At 39.1% G+C, this 21,686-nt stretch overlaps 1 protein-coding gene across 1 annotated transcript in view; it reads right to left on the reverse strand.

Moving 5' to 3' along the window:
* Positions 1–21,686, reverse strand: part of LOC109408683 (gustatory receptor for sugar taste 64a-like) — a 38,206-nt gene that overhangs the window by 16,038 nt on the left and 482 nt on the right. Inside the window, exon 3 of the mRNA XM_029878695.2 lies at positions 21,042–21,678. Coding sequence (XP_029734555.1) covers positions 21,042–21,678 — 637 coding nt within the window. The remainder of the gene's footprint in view (positions 1–21,041; positions 21,679–21,686) is intronic.

Consider the following 21,686-nt stretch of genomic DNA (forward strand, 5'->3'; position numbering starts at 1 on the left):
TTTTGCTAAAATAATGACTTAGTATGGAAATTGTATACTTTTAGGCGTTTTCTTTAGATTTATAAAACTTTTAACTTAAATAATTAAGAATTAACTAAACTTGTAGAAGTTTTACAAAGCTTTTCGCATTCTGGAATGATTAATTCAGATGGAAAATTGATTTTCAGCACTTACAAAGACATTTCACTGACTGATCGATTTCACCCCGAAACTAAAATTTCTGATTTTTTATTTTAAATGATATTTATTGCAATAAAAGGATTTGCAGTAAAAGTTTCAACCTCGTTGAGTATGAAACCCGTGGTCGTACTTGTTTTAAAGCATTGAGTTTAACCATATCAATAACTATTCAAAAAATAGAAGTAAAAAACTATGAAAAGTGATCAATTTCACCCGAAATCACGGTACCTGCAGATGGTTCTTTAGTTCTTCTAGCTCTAGGTATCACTTTAGAGATTCCTTTAAAAAAATCCCTAAAAATTTCATCAGTGATTCCTTGAAGAGTTCTTCTAGAACTTTGGTTTTCAAAAATTTTAGCTGGATTGAGCAGGATATTGAGAAATTGCACAAGAAACTCTTTGAAGTATTTCTATTGAGGTATTTCCAGGAGTTCTTTCAGGGATTGCTTAAGAAATTTCACCAGGAGTTCCTTCATAAGCTTAATGGTGTCCGTTTGAAATCTCTTTATGGATTTCCACGTTAACAACTCCAGAAATTTCTCCACATTTTTTTTAAGAAATTTCTCTGGGAACTTTTCCTTGGAGTTTGTTTATGCGTAAATAGAAGTTCGCAATAGGAAAGTTGCACTGTAATAGTTGGTAGCAATCTCTGTAACGATTGTCGGCATAATCGATGCAGTTCTGATGCAGTGTAGCAGATACTATACATTTATGTTTGTAGATGTAGACAACCTTTGTATTTAGCCCAGTATTGTCCCAAAATACTGCAATATTTGTTCTTCCAAAAATGTTTGTGACTGAGATGCCTATAAAACTGCCATAGACCCATGATCCAGATAATAGTCCGAATAGTAGTCTATAGTAGTCATTAGTCGTCCATAATAGTCCTAGTTTAAGCGATACACAGGATGAAATATACACGCGCGCAGTTAGAACAAACCGAGTTTGTACAGTTCCGTAGTTAGAATAAACTATCGCTAGTTCAGTTAAGTAATCGTTTCGTGTTGTGAATAAAACTACCTCAAAATTCAGTCCATTTGAACTACAATGTCGTGTATGTAAATCATTTGTCTTGGTTACAGTGCTAGTTCTCGATTATTACCCATTCCTTCGGACCCGACAGTGATCATGCCATGAACGCTGGTATGTGCGCCAACATATTTTGGTCCTTCGAACCGGATTCGATAGATTCGGTATCGGTTAAGATCATTGTCGGTTAATGTGACCAAGTTTGTGCATTCGTTTTCGCGGTAAAACTTCGCGCCATGAACCAAGTATCAGTGTTGAACGTTGTTTGTGTTGTTCTGAACCCGTCAAGTTGTGCCTGTATGTGTTGCGGCGAAAAATCCAACAGTCAAGACCCAACACGAAGAAAGAAGACACCCGAAAGCGCGGGTAAATCCAACGCACAACTTCAGTAGTGAATACGTTCTCCAAAATGGTTGAAATAGTGAAGAAGTGATCTCCACCATTTGCAATTTTGTAACGAAGCACAGTGTGATTTTGAATGCGTGTGCTACATCTCGATGAAACGTCACTTATTGGAATCTTATCAAGTGCGTTTTTATGAAAACTACCCATTTCGTACCATGCCGAGTAAAATCTTTTACTCAAGACCACGAAACGGGCGAAAACGGCGAAAAGTGAACGCGGTATCGCGTGTGATGTGTCAGTGAAAAGACAAACCAAAACAAAAATCGTAATCGTTCGAAAACGTTGTTCGGTCGTCGCAGTTTCTCGTCGAAAAGAAAATTAAAACCGTTGTTCGAGTGTGCTTCGATTCCTTCATCGTCATGGCCAAAGCGCAGGGAGGATTTGTAATGGCTTCTCTTCGAAACCACGACGCCAGTGCTGTGGCATTTCTGGGAGGTATGGTGTCCCAAATCGACGTTCGGGGACAGCTTACCGAGGAGGAAAATGAATTTCTCCGCGTTGCACTTACGCTGCTTGTGCAATGGCGGAATCGAATTGTGAACGAGTGCAAATTGCTGAAGATGGATGTGGAGGGACAACTTATTGCTACATCGCAAATCGACCACACAATGCAGCTCGTCTTGTCTAGACTACGGGGAAAACCGTTCCCATCAGTTCACAGTGAGACTGTACCGGAATCGCCTACGGATTCAGACGAAGACGGAACAGAAATCGAGCGCACAGGAGACAATGAAGACAACATGAAGATATCCAACGAGGAGAAGAAACAGACAGCGAGTCAAACCAGTGGTTCCCCAGCTAGGCAGATCAAACAACCATTCTCCCTGAAGCTAGTCAGCTGCCATTACTGTCGTGGAAACCACTTTATGATCAATTGCGAATCATTCGGAAAGGCGCTGTCCAGTCAACGTTTGCAGTTTGTGAAGCGAAATGATTTGTGCCTGAATTGTTTCGATATGGCCCACCGGGTTGAAAAATGTCATCGCGATCCTCGGTGTGTCCATTGCCAGGAAAAGCACCATACGAAGCTCCATTCCGGGTTGGAGCGTCTCAAGGACCAACCAGTAGCCTGATTTCCTGACTTCCTTTTTCGACGTACTCGATGATGCAGTCGGGTTTCTCGTAATCCAGTTTGATTGCACAGAAGAGTGCAAAAGCCTATCGTCGTGCACAGAAGCGTGCAGTTTTGTTTAGTTATTGGACAACAGTGAATTCCTATGTTTTTGACAAAATAAACATTGCTTTTGTTTCGTGTACTGTTGTTATTTCGTCCCACTGAACGTTTGCGTTCCGCCCAATGGTTTACCGGATTCTTAACCTGTAAGGATCATCCAGCGTCGCAGTTGTTCGTCATCATGGAATCAGTCCTCCATCTGATCGTATTCAGAAACAGGATCTACATCCCACCGGCTCATTGTGGAGCCCGCGGAGGCCAGGCTGGCCTCCGCTTCAGGCAAGTCAATTTTTCGTACATTTTAACAAAGTAAAAAGCACCCTCTCATTTGTTCCAGTTGTTTTGGAGAGGATGCTGGGATTCAGACTCGTACGGTACAATCTTAATCAGCCAAAAGTAATCCACCTATCGATCGAGGGCAACTTACCTAGTTGCAATTCAGAGAATGTTGGACGCTAGCAATTCGAAGGTCCAGCCTAGAAGAAGTTTGCTGATGCTAGCAACCCAGTCCAGTTTGTAGAGAGACGGAAAAAATTAGTTCAGCCTACGATGAGCCCCCACGGTGCAATGCTTTCGTTAGCGCAGTCGCGCTTTGTAATCTTCCATGGTGTTGGCCACCCAGGGCCAGCAATTTCGAGCCAACGGTTAAAGGTCCGTTGGTGCCTCATGTGCATTGGCCTGCAGTCCAGTGATACGATCGCTGGAGCATGAGGATTTGTCGGCACGATACAGTCACGTTCACCATGCAGAGTGAACACGGCACATTGCACGCATGCAAATGTGTTTCTTCAGCTTGCTGTAGTAGCAAGCGCCCCATTTCTTGTGCGCTCGCAGGATTTGGGTTGAAAGGGTCTCTCGCCAAGAGAGACAGCTTTACAGCCGTGAAGTACCGTCGGCTCGATTAGTGCCTCAGACAAAGGTCACTAGTTGAAAATTCAAAGGAGCGCAAACAGTAGTATCGTGCCACCGTCAATTAGTATCGAAGATCAACAGCGAAGCATACGTCAACCAGATTTGAAGAAGTTCCTAGATCCGGAATCCAGAAGCATTGGATTCCGTTCCGCACTACTACAGCTAGTCAGTGCACCTGCAGTTCCAGCATAGTTCAACCAGAAGATTTCCATTTAGATGACATGCGAGACATCGTCACCTCAGTTCACACCCGATTGTGGATGAGGAACCACCAAAGCACTTCAGTTTCATCTGCACCGTTCCTACGATGCATCAGTCATCGGTCGTGACGCAAGCAGCAAACGGAACCATGTCCACTTCAACCAATTCAGCGGCGCTACAGGGCGTCCATCGGAGGCCTGAGGGCCTCCAGCCAGGCAAGTCGTTTTTAGTTTGTTAAATACAGTTGAAAAAGCCGTCTCTCATTTTATTCATAGAAATCGTCGTCCGGGATCAACACGGCGAATCCCACCACCGAGTAATCTTGAGCTCCGAATCACCGAGAGGGCGACGCTAGCGAGGCACACGTTATTCGAGCCATCCCGGCAACCCAGCCAGAGAAGCTACATCCACCAAGCACCCCGAAGTTTAGCTCAAATTAATCGTAGTCGAGCAGCAGTGCCCAACCATCGCCCACGAGTTTCAAATTTGGATTATCCAGTCAGCATACCACTAGAGGAACCCTACCAGTTTCGCAAGATTCAGTACATCAGTCGTCGCTAGGATCATAGAACACCACCGAGCGGTACTCGTTAGTTGATTTTGCACCGTAGTCAGAGGGTTAAATCGCCATTCGAAGAAACCAAAGAAGCATCAACCGATGCCCAGGACCTTCCGTAATCCTCAGTAGATGAGCAACAGAAGCAGCAGTCATCGTTGAGAAGCTAAGTTGGGAACAGAGGTTCTCATTGATCATCAACCAGTCCGACATTGGGAATCGATCAGCTTGATTCCAGTTACGAGTATGGCGGTTCCAGCACACATGCGACGTCACGTCCTCCCGGAGCATCCGCTCCGGGGCACAGATAAGTATCGATGTTCCGATTCACAATTCATAGTAGTCAACACAATCTAATGCCATACGATACTTCCAGCCATCGATGATTTGTGGACGTTGGCGATACTGGAACCATCAGCCATCCAGCCGATGATGTATACGTTTGAACTTCAGACCGCAGCAATTCCAGACCGATCCAGCAGAAATGATCCTGTTGGAAACTGACACCATTCAGCAAGAATCATCCCGAGCAGCATCCCATGAAGACAGCAATCAACCTGAAGCAGACAAGAGGCCATAGTCAGTGATACACGTTGCAACGAGAGGCATTAGGACACAACGTCAACCGAAACTCAGAACCGTCAGCAGAATGCTGTATCCATTGTCGTAGTGGCATAAGCACCCAGCAACCATCTGTCTAGTGATGACATCATCGAAGTTCAGTTAGTCAAACTAGTCTAGACAGTGAACATTTTTGAAAGCCTTCAGTCAGTAGACTTCCGTCTTTCAAGGGCGGCGGTATGTTTATGCGTAAATAGAAGTTCGCAATAGGAAAGTTGCACTGCAATAGTTGGTAGCGATCTCTGTAACGATTGTCGGCATAATCGATGCAGTTCTGATGCAGTGTAGCAGATACTATACATTTATGTTTGTAGATGTAGACAACCTTTGTATTTAGCCCAGTATTGTCCCAAAATACTGCAATATTTGTTCTTCCAAAAATGTTTGTGACTGAGATGCCTATAAAACTGCCATAGAACCATGATCCAGATAATAGTCCGAATAGTAGTCTATAGTAGTCATTAGTCGTCCATAATAGTCCTAGTTTAAGCGATACACAGGATGAAATATACACGCGCGCAGTTAGAACAATCCGAGTTTGTACCGTTCCGTAGTTAGAATAAACTATCGCTAGTTCAGTTAAGTAATCGTTTCGTGTTGTGAATATAACTACCTCAAACTACAGTCCATTTGAACTACAATGTCGTGTGTGTAAATCATTTGTCTTGGTTACAGTGCTAGTTCTCGATTATTACCCATTCCTTCGGACCCGACAGTGATCATGCCATGAACGCTGGTATGTGCGCTAACAGAGTTATTTCCAGAATTCCCCCATAAGTTTCTCATGAAATTCTTGTAGGAATTCCTTCAGGTATTCCCCAAGGATTACTCTAGGAATTCATCCAGAGATTGCTTCAGAAATTGTTTCAATGAGTTTAGTCGAGGAATCCTTTCAGAAAATTTTCAAGAATACCTTCTAGAAATCTTCACATGTATCTTTCAGGGGTCCTGTCAGAAAATCCTTAAGGATTTCTTTAGACATTCAAAAATTTCTCCACTATTTTTTGTGCAAATTCTGGAAGAACTGCTGAAATTTTTTTTTAAGAACTGTCCTGTTTAATTCCTGTAAGAATACCCAGATGAAACTTTTTGGGAAACGCTTGGTAGAAATCCAAGGGAACTTATCATGAAACTTTAGAAAAAATCCTGGGGATATCCCTTAATAGAGTACCTAGAGGATTTTCCTAAAAAAAGATCCCTGAAGGAATACAATAAAATCTTGAAAAAATTCCAATGGAATTGCTGTAGAAATTCCTAGGAAATATTTCTGGAGAAATATACGGAGGAAAACTACTGGAATTCCTAAAAGAATCTCTGTATGAGTTTCTGTAGGAATCTCTGAAGGAAATCACGGAGAGTGATAAAGCAAGAATTCCTGGGGACATTCCGGTGGAAATTTCCAATGGAATTCCTGAAGAAATTTTCGAGGAAATCTCTGGTGGAGCTCGTGAAGAAGTGTCTGTACAAATTTCTCTAATTCCTGAAGGAACCACCGGAATATTTTCTGAAAAATGATGCGTATGGCAATTCATTAAGACAGAACCGTCACATGCCTAGTTTTGATGCTGTGGTCAAAACGTTCTCGAAACAGGTTCCTCCAGGGCACATTCCGGCGGCCACAGGTATTCCAGGGCGAGCATTGGTACTTTTTACGTTTACGAGGATGATGAACATGGAAAATTATGAAGATAGAATTGTCGCATGTCTAGTTTTGGCGCCATGGCCAAAACGTCCTCGAAGGCCCTCCAGGGCACATTCCGGTGGCCATGGGTTGGCCAGGGTGGCCATTGGTCCATTTTACGGTTAGCAAGATGATGGATGAGATAAAAAAAACATGAAGATAGAGCCGTCATATGCATAGTTTTGGCGCCATGGCCAAAACGTCCTCGAAGCAGGTTCCTCCAGGGCACATTCCGGTAGTCACGTATTTTTCGAGTAATTTCCGTACATTTTCCGATGATTTTCTCGCATTTTTATGAGACGCATGTAGTCAGTATATGTACGCGAGCGCGTCTGATAGTGGGTTAAACGTCTACTCCGCCGCCACGATGCGTTAGTATTAAGAAAAGCACAATTTGTACTAACTATAATGACTAACATAGTGCCGCCAAAATATGACCAGAATATTTTTCCCATGATAAAAACTCCTTCAATATGTCTCTTGCCGCCAAATGACTATAACACTGAATACGCCAAATAATCGCTGCCCCCCATTATCAGGATCCTGGCTCCGCTAGTGGTGAGCTGTGTAGCGGACGAATGCTTGGAGATCGTGCGGGAGAAGGCTACCACGAAGCTGATATGGGAAAGCCTTCAAGCAACATTTACCAAATGACTGAATTTGATGGATTGGTGAGGAAGTTGAAATCCGCAGGAAGTTGAAATCGCTGGCTGACGGTGATTTGATATAACAGTTATTCTTGACTCCGCCTGATTCCTCTGACCCACTCGTGACTGCGCTGGAAAATGTTGGAGAAGCGAATCTTACGATGGAACTGGTAAAGCAAAGACTACTTGCGGAGGAGTCCAAAAGGAATGATCGCCAGGAAGACTACGCGGACCACAACTCGGTAGCATTTTCAGGCAACCACAAGTCTCAGAGTGTCCCCGACACGAATGCCTACTATGGTAAAGTGTCGTAAATAAATAATAATAATAATAATAATAACAAGTCTCAGAGGATTACCGGAAGATGTCACAAGTGCAGTGAACGTGGTCACAAGATTGGAGCACTGAAAATGGATCCGGAAATGGTAGACAGAAGCACGTAAGTTTCATGACCGTAACAGAAAGAAAGATGCAGGAAAACCAGGAAAAATTACGTTTACGTTACGAGAAGCTGGGAAGTCCAGTCGAGTTAAAAGTAGTCAAGAAGGATGAGTCCATGAAAGCGAAAACCATCTGAGAAATAAATGCAACTAGCAACAAGGGCGTTAAGTTCAATATGAAGAATGTGTTGCTTATACCAGACCTCCGTGAAAATTTGGTGTCGGTGAGACAATTAACCAGGAAATTCTCAGGAACTCCGTATACGGTGGCGCTGCAGAAAAATGGATCGATCCTTGCTACAGGCAGACTTCAAGGTGGCCTGATCGTACTGGACCATGAGCTGGAGAACGAAGCCGAGCAAGAGGGGACAATTTTCGAAACAGAGGCTCTGATGATTTTAGAAGAAAGGTAAAACAAAGAAAATCGAAGTTCAAACAACGATTCTCGCAAGAATAGCAAGAAAGTACGAGGATAGCACGGAAATCAGCATATCCCGAATCAAAACATGCCGCCACCGGAATAGACGGTACTTCTGGTAAAGCGGTGGTCAGTGCTGCGAAAATAGTAGAGCGAAGATGTGGATTAGCGTGTATACCGGATGATTGGATGAGGTGTAACCTATGCAACCATTGGATGCTCGACAGAGCTCGTGGCAATGAAATTCTGCTGAGATGTTCGGAATGTGGAGCAATCTGGCAACCCTCGCTTGGCCGATTGAGAGGGGGTGCTAACAAAGCAACAGCAGACATCTCGGTAGCTGAGGTAACATGGTCATAGCAACCTGTGGTTGTGACGAAGACCAGTTTATTTATTCCTTCCTTGTAACTCAAACTGTCAAGACATTTGCAATTAACCTTCTGTTCCTGTTTTTAACTCGGTCTTTGATTCGTAACGTTCCCGTCCCGAAGTTTCAAATCCCAATAAGTTTCTTCGACAAAGTTGTTTGGCAAGTCAAGGACTTGCAGTTGATTTACCATTAGTTGTGAGATTTCGCCACTAGGAGACGCTTGTTTTTATTTCGCAAAAAATTGCAAGTGTTGATCATATAAATCCAACCCTAACCACTACAAATAGATTTTCTCAAAAACTATTCAACAAACATGGACATATTTTATTTGAATCAAATGGTAATCAAAGATCAATATTTTGGTTATCAATGTTCAATATTTCATTTGATTCACGTAGTCCTTAGATATAAGATTTCATAGAATGGCAGTCAAAAAAGATATATTCCGCTTGAAAAGCTTCATCTTCGTGTAGAGGTAACCAATTATGTCCAAATTTGTTGCAATAACAGCTAACAAGTTGCGGAACTTTCTGCCAAAATTTGAGAATATTTCATCAAATTTATAAAAGTTGTTGAATGTTTTCATAAAATATGCAACTTATGCCGTGGTGTGGCAGCAACTCAAACCAAACGGCTATCAAATCTTGATCTACAAAACTTCACCGAAGCAACCATCTTTTTTTGTCTTTATTATAGAGGCTGGCTGATTCACCTGCAACCATCTTTTTAATTAATCAGGATCCTGAGACAAACGAAACTAAAAATGTGTATGCCCTCTAGCACATCTTAGTAGTAGGATTTGAAATCATACCCCATCAATTGGCCAGCCGAACAATTTTGTCAAGGCCACCAACTGTCTAAATCAATGTTTCCCAAACTTTTAGGAGGTATCGCCCCCTTAGAGCTTCAAAAAAATATTTTCGCCCCCCTAGGTGAGATTTTATTTTTTTCTATAGTAGAAGGCTGAAACTGCGCTTAGCTAAAACTTTTGGAAGCGCTACTGTGGTAAATCTAGCAGTGCCATTCAGTGTATCTAAATCTGTGTCACTCTAATTTTTAATAAATTGTTTTGTAAATGCGTTGATTTTCCGCATCTGAAAAAAAAATTCGCGTGATCGTGTTTATGCCTACTTCTCAAACCGTTGTTAATTGAGCATTTATTAATAGAAATAGAACGAACTGTGGCACATATGAACACTCGATATCCCAGTGTTTTATCAGTGTTCTTAAAGAACCTTTTCAACAATTGAGTGTCAATGTTTGGTCACAAGTAGTTAAATGAGACTGGTGGAGAATTTGAAAACAATTACAAACACATGTTGTGTGAAAAAAGTACAACTCAGAAAAATATCTCTGTTTTCGAGAGCTGAAAATCTCGATAATAAAGAAAAATAATAATAATAAACATCGGTGTATTTTCAAATGTAGTTACGTTTCTACAAATCCACATCCAGATTCAATCCCTAATGGGCGTACCGCGAAGGTAAGGAAGAGAGTGGGTTTTTAGTGGGTCGATCCTCACATCACCCGAGGAACCTCTTGGGTATCTGTTGCAGATTTTCTCATTCTATAAAAAAACATATAAATAAAACATCCAGATTCAAATCAATAAGCTTCGTATAAATTTGAATGCTTTCTGTGTTTTAAATAAATTATCAATTAGTAAATATGCAGCATTCATGAGCATATGCAGCATATTTGAATGGAACTTTACGCAGAATTTTTGACATGTTTTCAAATTAACTTCAGTAAAGTTTGGGATTCCTCCGAGAAGCTTCTCTGAAATATTTTCAAAAACAGTTGTTTGTAAATACTGTGATACGAATTTCATCAGAAAAGTGTACTGAAGTTCGTCTGATATTCATTTTTTGCTTGGAAAGTCCATGAATAAGTCCGCCTACGAGTTGAAAAGCAATTTTTCTCATCAATTCGTGAAAAAAAACTATGTTCTTTTTATAATTTTGACAAAAACTAACACGATTCACGAATGTTCATTATAGGGGTTTCCAAATATATATTTTTTTTAGATTTCAAGAATCACACAAACCCTTCAGAAATACGTGTAGCAGTCTTGTCTGGCAATTGTGTGAAAAAGTCCACATAAATACCAATAATTCTGGTAAATTAAGTCGATGCTTATGTTTAATATTCACAGCATTTTTAAATATCCTAGACAAAACTTGAACTGTAAACTTGAATGTCAGGGAGTTTTTATGATTCAGTTCACATTCTCGACTTGTAATTCAATACTTTTGATAATTTCCAATCATTGAAAAAATCGCCCCCTTTTTAGTATTTCCGCCCCCCAATTTTGATTTCTCACATTTTCGTCCCCCTAGACCTGATTTTCGCCCCCAAGGGGGCGATTTCGCCCACTTTGGGAATCACTGGTCTAAATTATCAAGATCTTGAAATATATGGGATGGAAATCGCGTCAATGTTAAGTCTGTCTTTGATATGACAAACCGACGTAGCACAATCGAATTTGAAATCCATATATCTCAGGACCCTGATTACTTAGAGTGTTGATGTCTTTGACAAAGTAGATGGCAAGGACTACAATTTAAGAGCCGTTTGGTTCAAGTTTCTACCACTAGGCAGTTTGCTGGAAAAAATCTCGAGATTTTCTAATCATTTGCAAACTATTGTAAATTTTTAATAAGCGGCGCTCAGTGATGGGATCTCAATCTGATAGTGAATCAAACAACTTTGCCACACGGTCAGAAAATTCACACAAAATTGAGCTAAACTGGAACAGCTCAAAAAATGAGTAAATTGCATTTCCAGCGATAGCGCTGGCCCAAGTGCGAAAATCTCATCAGTTTAAGCCGTACAATATTCTTGATGATGGGAAGAATATTATACGGCTTAAACCAGTTGGATTTTTGCACTTGGGCCAGCGCTATCGCTGGAAATGCAATTTACTCATTTTTTTAGCTGTTCCCGTTTAGCCCAGTTTTGTGTGAATCTTACTCATTTTATCTAAGTAATTAAGGCCAGGAAACAAAATTAGGATGCATGTTATGCCAGTGTTACATCTATTTGTCTCTGAGATGCCCCTTTGTGGTATACAGATCCTCTGGTATGCCTTTGGTTCATTAAGTGCTTGCAATTCGCATAAAGCTTAAAGCGTTTGGTTCTCCATCGATGATATTGTAAAGATTATTGAAGATTTTTTTTTCATTTCGACGGCGTGGTGAGTTTGTGCTGGTGGCGCGCTGGAAAATCAATATTCTGGCAGTGCGAAGTAATAAATCTTAACGGTACACATCTCTAGTCTTTGGGACAAAATGAGATGAACATATGTAGTAGTATGGGACCGATCACCGCTTCTTGTAGAAAAATCATTCATGAAACTTTCCTTCGAAGACCGCAAAACAATTGGATGCTTGTGAAAAAAGTTATTGATTTATTACCGATTAGTGATCCAACGAACGACTTTTTGTTTTGTTTTATTAGCAGCACTGTAGCTGCTGCCTTGGCTCCTGCTGTTTCTGGGGGTGGTGATGCCTCCCGCCACCCCATGCAGCAACGGCAGCAGCAGTGCTGCTGATAAAGCAAAACGAAAAGCCGTTCGTTGGATCACAAATCGGTAATAAATCAATAACTTTTTTCCACAAGCATCCAATCGTTTTGCGGTCTTCGAAGGAAAGTTTCATAAATGATTTTTCTACAAGAAGCGTTGATCGATATGAATTAAGGAGACAAAGGGCGACCTCTGGGATTTTTTGTTTGAAAGTGTAACTTTTCCCATAGTAAATCCTATGCAAACTTTGAACCGCTTGCGCTAAATTATAGTTTCACCGATTGTGCTGAAATTTTATACAGTTTATATGGGACCTAAATGGGGTCTAAAAAGTCGAGTTGGAGCGAGGATTTATTCTTTCCATACAAGCGCATCCCATACTAATGTGTAGTACTAGGCCGAAGATGGGTGCCATTAACCTATACATACATGAAGGATACTAATGTTGATAGTAATAACTTGGCATTTCGAGCCATTTATCACAAACCAGATTTTCAATGGAATAAAGTTCCTCTTGTGGCAGTGAAGATAATGCAGTTATACACTCCCGATCAAAAGTTTGGGGTCACCCCCTCAAAAACATGTCATTTTTTAGGCCCATATCACCGCCAATTTGCGTCCGATTTCAAAACCCTAGATCTCATTCAAAAGATAATAAGTCAAAGAAACTTTGAACATGATTTAAAAGAAACTTTTACAAAAAATGTTGTATGTAAACTTAACCCAAAGTTGTCAAATTAAAAAAAAAAATGAATATAAATTTACGACAGTGACGCTGGAAATTGGGTCGACCAAATTTTAAGATGAGAGCGGCAATATAACCTATTTTATATTAGCTTTCAACTGCTTTTTATCTAACTTGGCTAAAAAATCTAGGAAAAAAGTTATTAAGTAAATTAACTCTTCATGTCATCGACCAAAACTTTGGGGTCACCCCTCAATACAGGGTGCGGCAGGAAAAAATGCGAAAAGTTCAAGGCACTATTACACGCTAAATGTGAGATATGTATGACTATTTTTTCATGACAGTGTATCAGTCAATGTCTATATCCCTTTCGTGACGGACCATAAAAGAATGATTATCTTAAATTTTCTCTTATAAACTTAACGTCCTCTAGAATAAAACTTTCTTTACTTCGGCTACTTTATCCACCTATGCACTTTTTGGGGTCAAATTAGGACCAGCACAATTGTGCTGGTCCGTCCTCAAGCCGGTCGATGTTCTCTAATTACTGAAAATTGTCTACTTTTAGGCGTTTTATGGCACAGAAGATTTATTGTAATTATTAAATCACTGCAAAGTGTTAGTTTGTAGAAATTTAGACGTACAATTTCAAATATCGGAACACGAGATCAGCTTGACATGGTATTCAAATCATAGAAGTGAATAAGAAGAAGATAATAAGAACAGCGAATCCCTGTTCCAGTCTAATTCATGATTCCGATAATATGGAGTAATATTATTTACCCAAGTATTCAAAGTTCTTTAAAAAACTCGTACAAGCTGATATAGTGTTCCTTGAAATGAAATTATACGTCTAAGTTTTTACAAACTATCACTTTGTAGTGATTTAGTTATTCAAATCAATCTTCTATACCATAAAACGCCTAAGAATAGGCAATTTCCGATGGAACTTGGACCGCCTTGGGGACGGAACAGCACAATTTTGACCACCCAGAAATCTTGTGTATTTCAACAAAGCACCACTTTTTCTTCGCCGTTTTGCAGAATCACTCTTTTTCTATCGATTTTTATCTCTGCATACCTGGAATAAACAAATATTTATAAAAATACGACAGATAAAACTTTTTCAACTTCTAGGGTGGTTGTATACTTTTTGTTTAACTTATTGTGGCGTTTTTCATAAACAATTCCAACCAAAGCTGAGGCTCAGAAATACAAGTTAGAGCAATAACTCGATCATAAAAAAATATTTACATCACATATTTTGAGGAAAAAACAAATGAAAAAAATGTGTAAAACCTCTGCCGAAAAACAGCACGATTGTGCTGCTTCGTCCCAAAAGGGATATTCTAGCACTGAAAAATAAAAATGAACATATTTGATGTTTAACATGTGATAATGTAGGCCTAATAAGCGGATATCAATAAACTGCGCGCCCAATGGTCATTAAACAAAATGACTATAACAGTAACAAAATCAGCTCAAATTCGATGAACAACCAGACCACACTGATCCAGAGCCATGTAGTTTCACATACCAGATGAAATAAGTACATATATTTGATGATATTGTAGAGAAAATCAAAAATTTAGTTTTATCAGATGCGAAATTTAGCGACCTGTGCGATTTACTGCGGTTTGAAAATTCTGGTTGTCTTCATCTTCAGGCGCCGCCCTGTAAAGGTTAGTGACCAAAATGGGAAATTTTTTAATTAACTTTTCAGAAAACTAGCCTAGTGACCAAAAAAAAAAACTAGTGAGGTTAGTGACCAAAATGGGAAATTTTTTAATTAACTTTTCAGAAAACTAGCCTATTATAGATCATGGAACGTTGAAACATAGATTGGTTAATGTCAAATGGACGAAAATGAGGTTTGAAGTTGAAAAACACTTTCGCATTTTTTCCTGCCGCATACTGTATGATGTATCAGCCAAAAGTTTGGGGTCACTATTGTAAAACATGGAAAAGTGATTTGGTGATATCATCGAATTAAAATTGGATGAAAGTCGACAAAGATATCTACAAATCAATTTTCCATATTTTACGATAGTGACCCCAAACTTTTGGCCGATACACCTTTTTGAGGGATGACCCCAAACTTTTGGTCGATGACATCAAGGGTTAATTTACTTAATAACTTTTTTTTCTAGATTTTTTAGCTAAGTTCTGTAAAAAGCAATGAAAGCTAATAGAAAATAGGTTATATTACCGCTCTCATCTTAAAATTTGGTCTACCCAATTTCCAGCGACACAGCCATAAGTTTATATTCATTTTTTAGAAAATTTGGCAACTTTGTGTTCAGATTGCATATAATTTTTTTTTTTGAAAAAGTTTCTTTTAAATCATGTTCAAAGTTTCTTTGACTTATTATCTTTTGAATGAAACCTAGGGTTTTGAAATCGGACGCAAATTGGCGGAGATATGGGCTTAAAAAAATTACATGTTTTTGAGGGGGTGACCTTTTGATCGGACCTAAACTTTTGATCGGGAGTGTATGTTTACAAATTCGGGCAAATTTGGCTGATAATGCTGATTCTAACATGGTGTGCATTTTCGTGACGTTACAACACGAGCAGAATCCTGTTTGAAACTGAACCGGGGTTGTAACGTCACGAAATTTGTAAGTCGATTATCAAAAATCGAATCCGAAATTTATATGTATTGCAGTGCAGAACAAATTAATAAATCTCAATGGTGTGAGAAACTTTCAGAAATAATTTAAAAATCTGATCACATTTTTAAAATTGTTGGTAACGCGCTAGAGGGCGTCGAATTCTGTCGCGTTGTAACGTATTGCTACTAATACGCATTTTGAACAAGTTTTTCAAATGAAAACAAAATGTTGAACAGGTCAAATATATCAGAAATTTTACAAAGAATGCGAATATGCTGAAATACGTTGAGGTTTACAATCGTTTTTATGAGATATAGTGGAAAATTTGTCTATGAATCACCGTTGCACACTGGGGCAGGATTGAAAATACACGGAAAAAACCTCTAGTTCGTCGAGATGTCGAGATCCTCATTTGGTGTCTTCAGAGAAAATATTTCTATGGACATGGTCGATATTCTGAACGGTAGGTAATTTTTCTTACGTTATTCGCATAAAAGTCCTATAAGTCATTTTGGCCAAATTACATTTTAGCGATATGGTGTTTTCGGCAAAGTTGTTCGGCTATTTATGCTGAAAAAGTTTTCTGAAGACATCAAATTTCCAAAGCCTACTATTCTTGAGATAATGACCGATTTATAAAATACCTACCTAAAATCGATTGTTTTTTTCATTGAAATACGTTTTTAAACAAATTTAATGTCCGTTTTCGAGTTAAAATAATGAAAAATACTAAAATAAAACAAATACCGAGGAAATTAGTTGGAAAAAAAAATATATGCATTGATTTTATACAGAAAGTTCCCGAAAATCACGCAAATTTTATATAGGACGTTCTTGCAGTCGGGCAAGTTTTTTCATCGGCAATCACCTAAAAAATACATTAACTGTCATGTAAAAAAATTTCACAGACATGATATTTAATGTTTTTTTCTAAATTGGGTTTAAGGTTTATTGTTTTGGGTAAATTAGTACAAAATTTATGCTCATAAAATACTACGTTTTAAGATGCCAAGTGAACCATGAAAAGTATTTATGCAATTCAGTCACAGGTTTAGTTGTTTCTTATCTCCAAACAAATTGTAAAACACAAAAATGTCCCAAACGTCTATGGAAGTATGCTTTGGTTGTATCATTCGTCAATGCGTTGGTTATACAGTCACACATCATGAATATTTTTTGATTGTATGATTATTATCTTATTTAATACAGATATTAAAAAAATGTGGAGAGTTATAAGCATAAATAAATGTATTGAATGATCTAAAAACTCAAAAGCATGTGAGTAAAAAAATGTGGAAAAGCTTTTCAATTATTTTAACCTAGTCGTACGTACTAAATATTTAAATATTTTGCGTACTAAGCAAAATTAATAACAATTCATCAGAAATATACTTTTCTTTGTTATTTGATTCCTCTATTATTTAGCTGTCTTTCAAATTAGTGGCCATCACAGGAAGCAAACATATGTCTAGATCTCTACAAAATCTGGATGTGTTGTAAAACAGTCGTTGAATAATCACGTAAATACATTACGCGTGAATAAACCATAAACGAATGATAAAAACAAGACATGCTTTTATTGGCGGCATTTGGGACATTTTTGTGTTTTACAATTCGTTTGAAGATTAGAAACAATCTATGACTAGATTGTATCTATACTATTTATGGTTCACTTAGCATCTTAAAACGTAGTATTTTATGAACATAAATTTTGTACTAATTTACCCAAAACAGTAAACTTTGAACACAATTTAGAAAAAACATTAAATATCATGTCTGTGATTTTTGACGTTGAATAACGTCCTTCGGCAACATATAGGGGTGTAACTTCAGAAAAACCAAAAATCGACCGCGTCACGAAAAGTGGTCAGCTTTTGAACGCTAATAACTCAGTCATTTATGAACGAATTTTAAAAATTTTAGCACCGATCAGACGCAAATATTTCCAGCAATTATGTCAATTAATAACAACTATTGATTTTCAACAGCGAACTATTGAAAATTTAGGAAAAGTGAACCCATGTTTTATTCAGCCAATCACGTTCGAGCGCAGTTTTGGACTTTTCCGTCGAGCGCCTGGCAGTATAAAAGCTATTTCTTCTTCCCCTCTTCCTTCATTCTTTATCAACACCTCGAGGGGAACGCATCGGCAGAGAGCTGTCTGCAGTTTGCTCCGTTTGCGTTTTCCTTTAGCGTTCTTTGGCAAGCCGAGCGCGGTGGTCGGTGCCTCTTCGCGTGCGGCAGCTCGTTCGTCAGAGACGGAGGAGCACGGCTCACCCTAAAACGAAAGTACACAGCGAATGAGTAACTTGCGAAAAGACAAAGGATTTTTCACTCATATTCGCGTACGACTGGATCAGCACAAAAAATGTGCTGATCCGGTGTTACACAAATTTGCGTGAATTTTCACACAAGTTTGCATGAAATCTTTTGTCTTTTCGATCGCTGCGTGAAAGTTACTCCTTGCTCTGTGTACATCGATCTTTCCGTGCTCGGTTTGCATTTTCGCTCAGCATTCTCTTCTCACAGCACATTCTCACGCTGTCGACCGCGGTAAACGGACGGACGCGGGACGGAACGCACCGACGACAACCGAGCAGCAGCGGCGGTGGTGGAATAATTTATCATTTCCCCATCCCCAGTTCGGAAGCGGATGGGCGCCGACGACACGGCAGCAACGCGGTTTGGTTTTGTGAAATCAAAATTCTCAGATCAAAATTAAACAGCCATTATTAGGGCTACAATTTTAAATTCCACGTAAGAGTTGATTCGAATTCCTGCAAACATTTTGAAACCTACTTCGAGAGCACCGCCAGCAACCTAGAAGCAGCCGCGGCGGTGGCTCATTCGCATTTTCCCAGTGCGGTAGCGGATGGGCATGACAACAACTGGGAATATTTTAACCGCTTGATAATCTATTCTATATTCAAGATACGATAACAAAAGCCTAAACTTATGCGCGCATCATAAATCTGTTTGAAATTTCTACAACTTTGAAAAATGGCAGGTTTGCTGGAAATGAAAACTGTTAACCAGCGCTGCCAAATTTCAATAAGAATTTTAGAACTTCAAATATCTGTAATCTTTAGAAATTTTGGACGAAAATACATGACTTTTGTACTATATACTGTCATTCCTTACAAAACATTATAATATTGGTTAATGCTAAGCCTACCTACTGATTTGGCAATGGCTAATAATAATCATTTTAGTATATTTTAATACTCCGCTATAATAAATTAATGCAGATAAATTTGTATGGCATTGCTGAATTTTACTCCCCTCACATCTAACCAATCACGTTCGAGAGGGGAAGCCAGGCGATTGTGCCGTATAAAAGCAAACTGCTTCTTCTCATCTTCTTTATTCTTTCGTGACCCCTCGAGGGGATCGCATCGAAGGAGAGCTAGCCAGTTTCTCCGTTTGCGTTTTCCATCAGTATGCTTTGGCAAGCCGAGCGCGGTGGTTGTCGGCTGTCACGCTCTCCTACGCATCGTTGTACACGGCGCCAGTGGAGCAATCAGCCAGTTCAAACTGGTGCGCGGCAACAACGAGGACTTTCTTTTGCCCCGACTTTGCGCAGCATCGCCATCGCAAAACCCCCATCGGAATCAACGCCACCGATGCCGTTATGGATTTGGTTGGCATAGCTACCGATTTTCACCTCATACAACAATTGAACGATTATTGTACAACAAATAAAATTAAACAGCCCTTCTAAGGGCTTCAAAAATGTTCCTCACAAGGGTGAATCGAATAATTTTCTTAGACGACGCGTCGGGTCACAAATATGTCAAAACCGACTAAGTCTTAAAACCGTAGCATAAACTTTGCAAGCGGAATAGTGGAAATATATTAGATTGTTGTAGCATCCTTTATATTTCCCAGCCAAATTTTAATGTGTGTTGTGTACGCAAAAGTTAAACATTTCTATGCCCATTTTTGCCACACAATCTAGAAGAAAACTGTATGATATCTAGAAATTCTTAGTTATATAATTACATATTGGTAATTCCAGTCCACCAATTAGCAAAAGCTTAATGATTTGCATTTTTGAATGATCTGTTGGATTGCATCTGTTTAAACTCTTATAAAATGAACGGTTACCAAGACAATTCTGTTATAGGTAAAGATTTTTAAATGGTTTTGAAAAATTCGTTTATGGAAACATTTTAAAACCAACTACTACGCTGAACAAGTCTTGTCGCGTCCATTCTAAATTTCTATATATAAACCTGCAAAAGCAGAGAAATTGTGCGAGAGGATTTGAAATCTGCATCAATTTTCTTCGCAAAATAATTACCTGTTAGCATCCAAAGAAATTCAAAGGTCTAGCAAACTACAGTTGGCCCGCTGAAATTATTTTGCAAATTGACTCACTGTATTTCGAGAGCAACAACATAGTTTAATGAAAGAGAAACTAGTTACGACTACCAGTACCTGGGCTGCTCATAAATGGTGAACCAAGAAAACCTAGTGCTGGGCTAGTACACAGGTTTAAAGAGTTCTGACGTTCGATTTGAATAGGTCGTATCTGTATAGAAATCCCAGCAAATTTACGACCTATTCAAATTGAACGGCAAAGTTCATAAGGAATGAATCGGATCGAAAATAATGATAAATTAAACTCCCCTATCAATTGCCGTCTACAATCAAACTAAACCAAACTAAAATTTCACATCACAGGCTTTATCAATGTTAAAACAGCATTCAATAATCGAAAGTAATGCATAAACGGACGTTATTCAACGTCAGACTTGCGGTCGTGTCTAGTATATAACCCCTCCAACTTTTTTAACATGAAAAATACATTAGTTTTTAGGTGATTGCCAATGAAAACACTTGCCCGACTGCAAGAACGTCCTATATAAATTTTGCGTAATTTTCGGGAATTTTCTATATAAAATCAATGCATATTTTATTTTTTCCAACTAATTTCCTCGATATATGTTTTATTTTAGTATTTTTCATTATTATAACTCGAAAACGGACATTAAATTTGTTTAAAAACATATTTTAATGAAAAAAAAATCGATTTTAGGTAGATATTTTATAAATCGGTTAATATCTCAAGAATAGTAGGCTTTGGAAATTTGACGTCTTCTGCAAACTTTGTCAGCATAAATAGCCGAACAACTTTGCCGAAGACACCACATCGCTAAAATGTAATTTGGCCAAAATGACTTATAGGACTTTTATGTGAATAACGTAAGAAAAAATACCTACCGCTCAGAATATTGACCATGTCCATAGAAATATTTTCTCTGAAGACACCAAATGAGTATCTCGACATCTCGACGAGCTAGAGGTTTATTCCATGTATTTTCAGTTCTGCCCCAGTGTGCGTTGTAACGTCACAGTGGAATGTGTCATACGTTAATAATAATTAGTCCTACGTCAAGATTGCGGCAAGTCCATAGACATTGCCCATCTCTAGTTTTTTTTTAGTCAAACTTGTGTTATCAAAGTGGCTTTAACGGAGGTAAGGGAAACTTCAGTATAGGTAACCTTAAGACATAAATTCTTAGTGCACACCCTTAAGATATAAAATAAAACAAATCTAAATCCAAATAGGTACTCACTCAAAAATATTATAAAGTTGCACGGATATGAAGAACATGTCGTTCGCACACGACAGTAGTATAATTCTAGATAGCTTCGTATCTAGGTACGTGACCAGCTCACTTAGTTGCAGGAAATCTAGCCTCAAAGCTCGCCACACTTCTTCCGGTTGTTGGTTTCCGTTGAAACTCCGTATCCTATCGTTATACTGTTGAAAGCGTCGCTGCAGAGCCAACGACACGCAAATGATGAACACATCTATGTAGTGCCACGTGAATTTTGCGACTCGCATCATAATCTCTATAGAAGCTCCCAGCACCGGATGGTACGGTATGAAACGCAAAATGTAGGCATGCTCTCGGCGGAAGAAATTACGCCAAAAATCGGTAGCATGAGTGCAGTACTTCATATGAACGACGTTCAGCTGGTAAGCGGAAATAAAATTGATGGTGTCCTCGACGAAGGCAAAGAATATCATCGTGAATGCCACACGCTTTACTAGAGACTCCAGCCGAAGGCACTGGCCCGTTTCGTAAGGATAAAATAGAAAAATATGTTCGTCATCTGTCCATCGTTGCATGATTGACGGCCAATTCCGAGCCAGGATAATAAACTCCACCATGGCGGTGATAATTACGGCGTAGTAGATGCAGGTCGCTGCAAGA

This window comes from Aedes albopictus, chromosome 2, assembly GCF_035046485.1.
Source record: "Aedes albopictus strain Foshan chromosome 2, AalbF5, whole genome shotgun sequence".
Taxonomy (NCBI): Eukaryota; Metazoa; Arthropoda; class Insecta; order Diptera; family Culicidae; genus Aedes; species Aedes albopictus.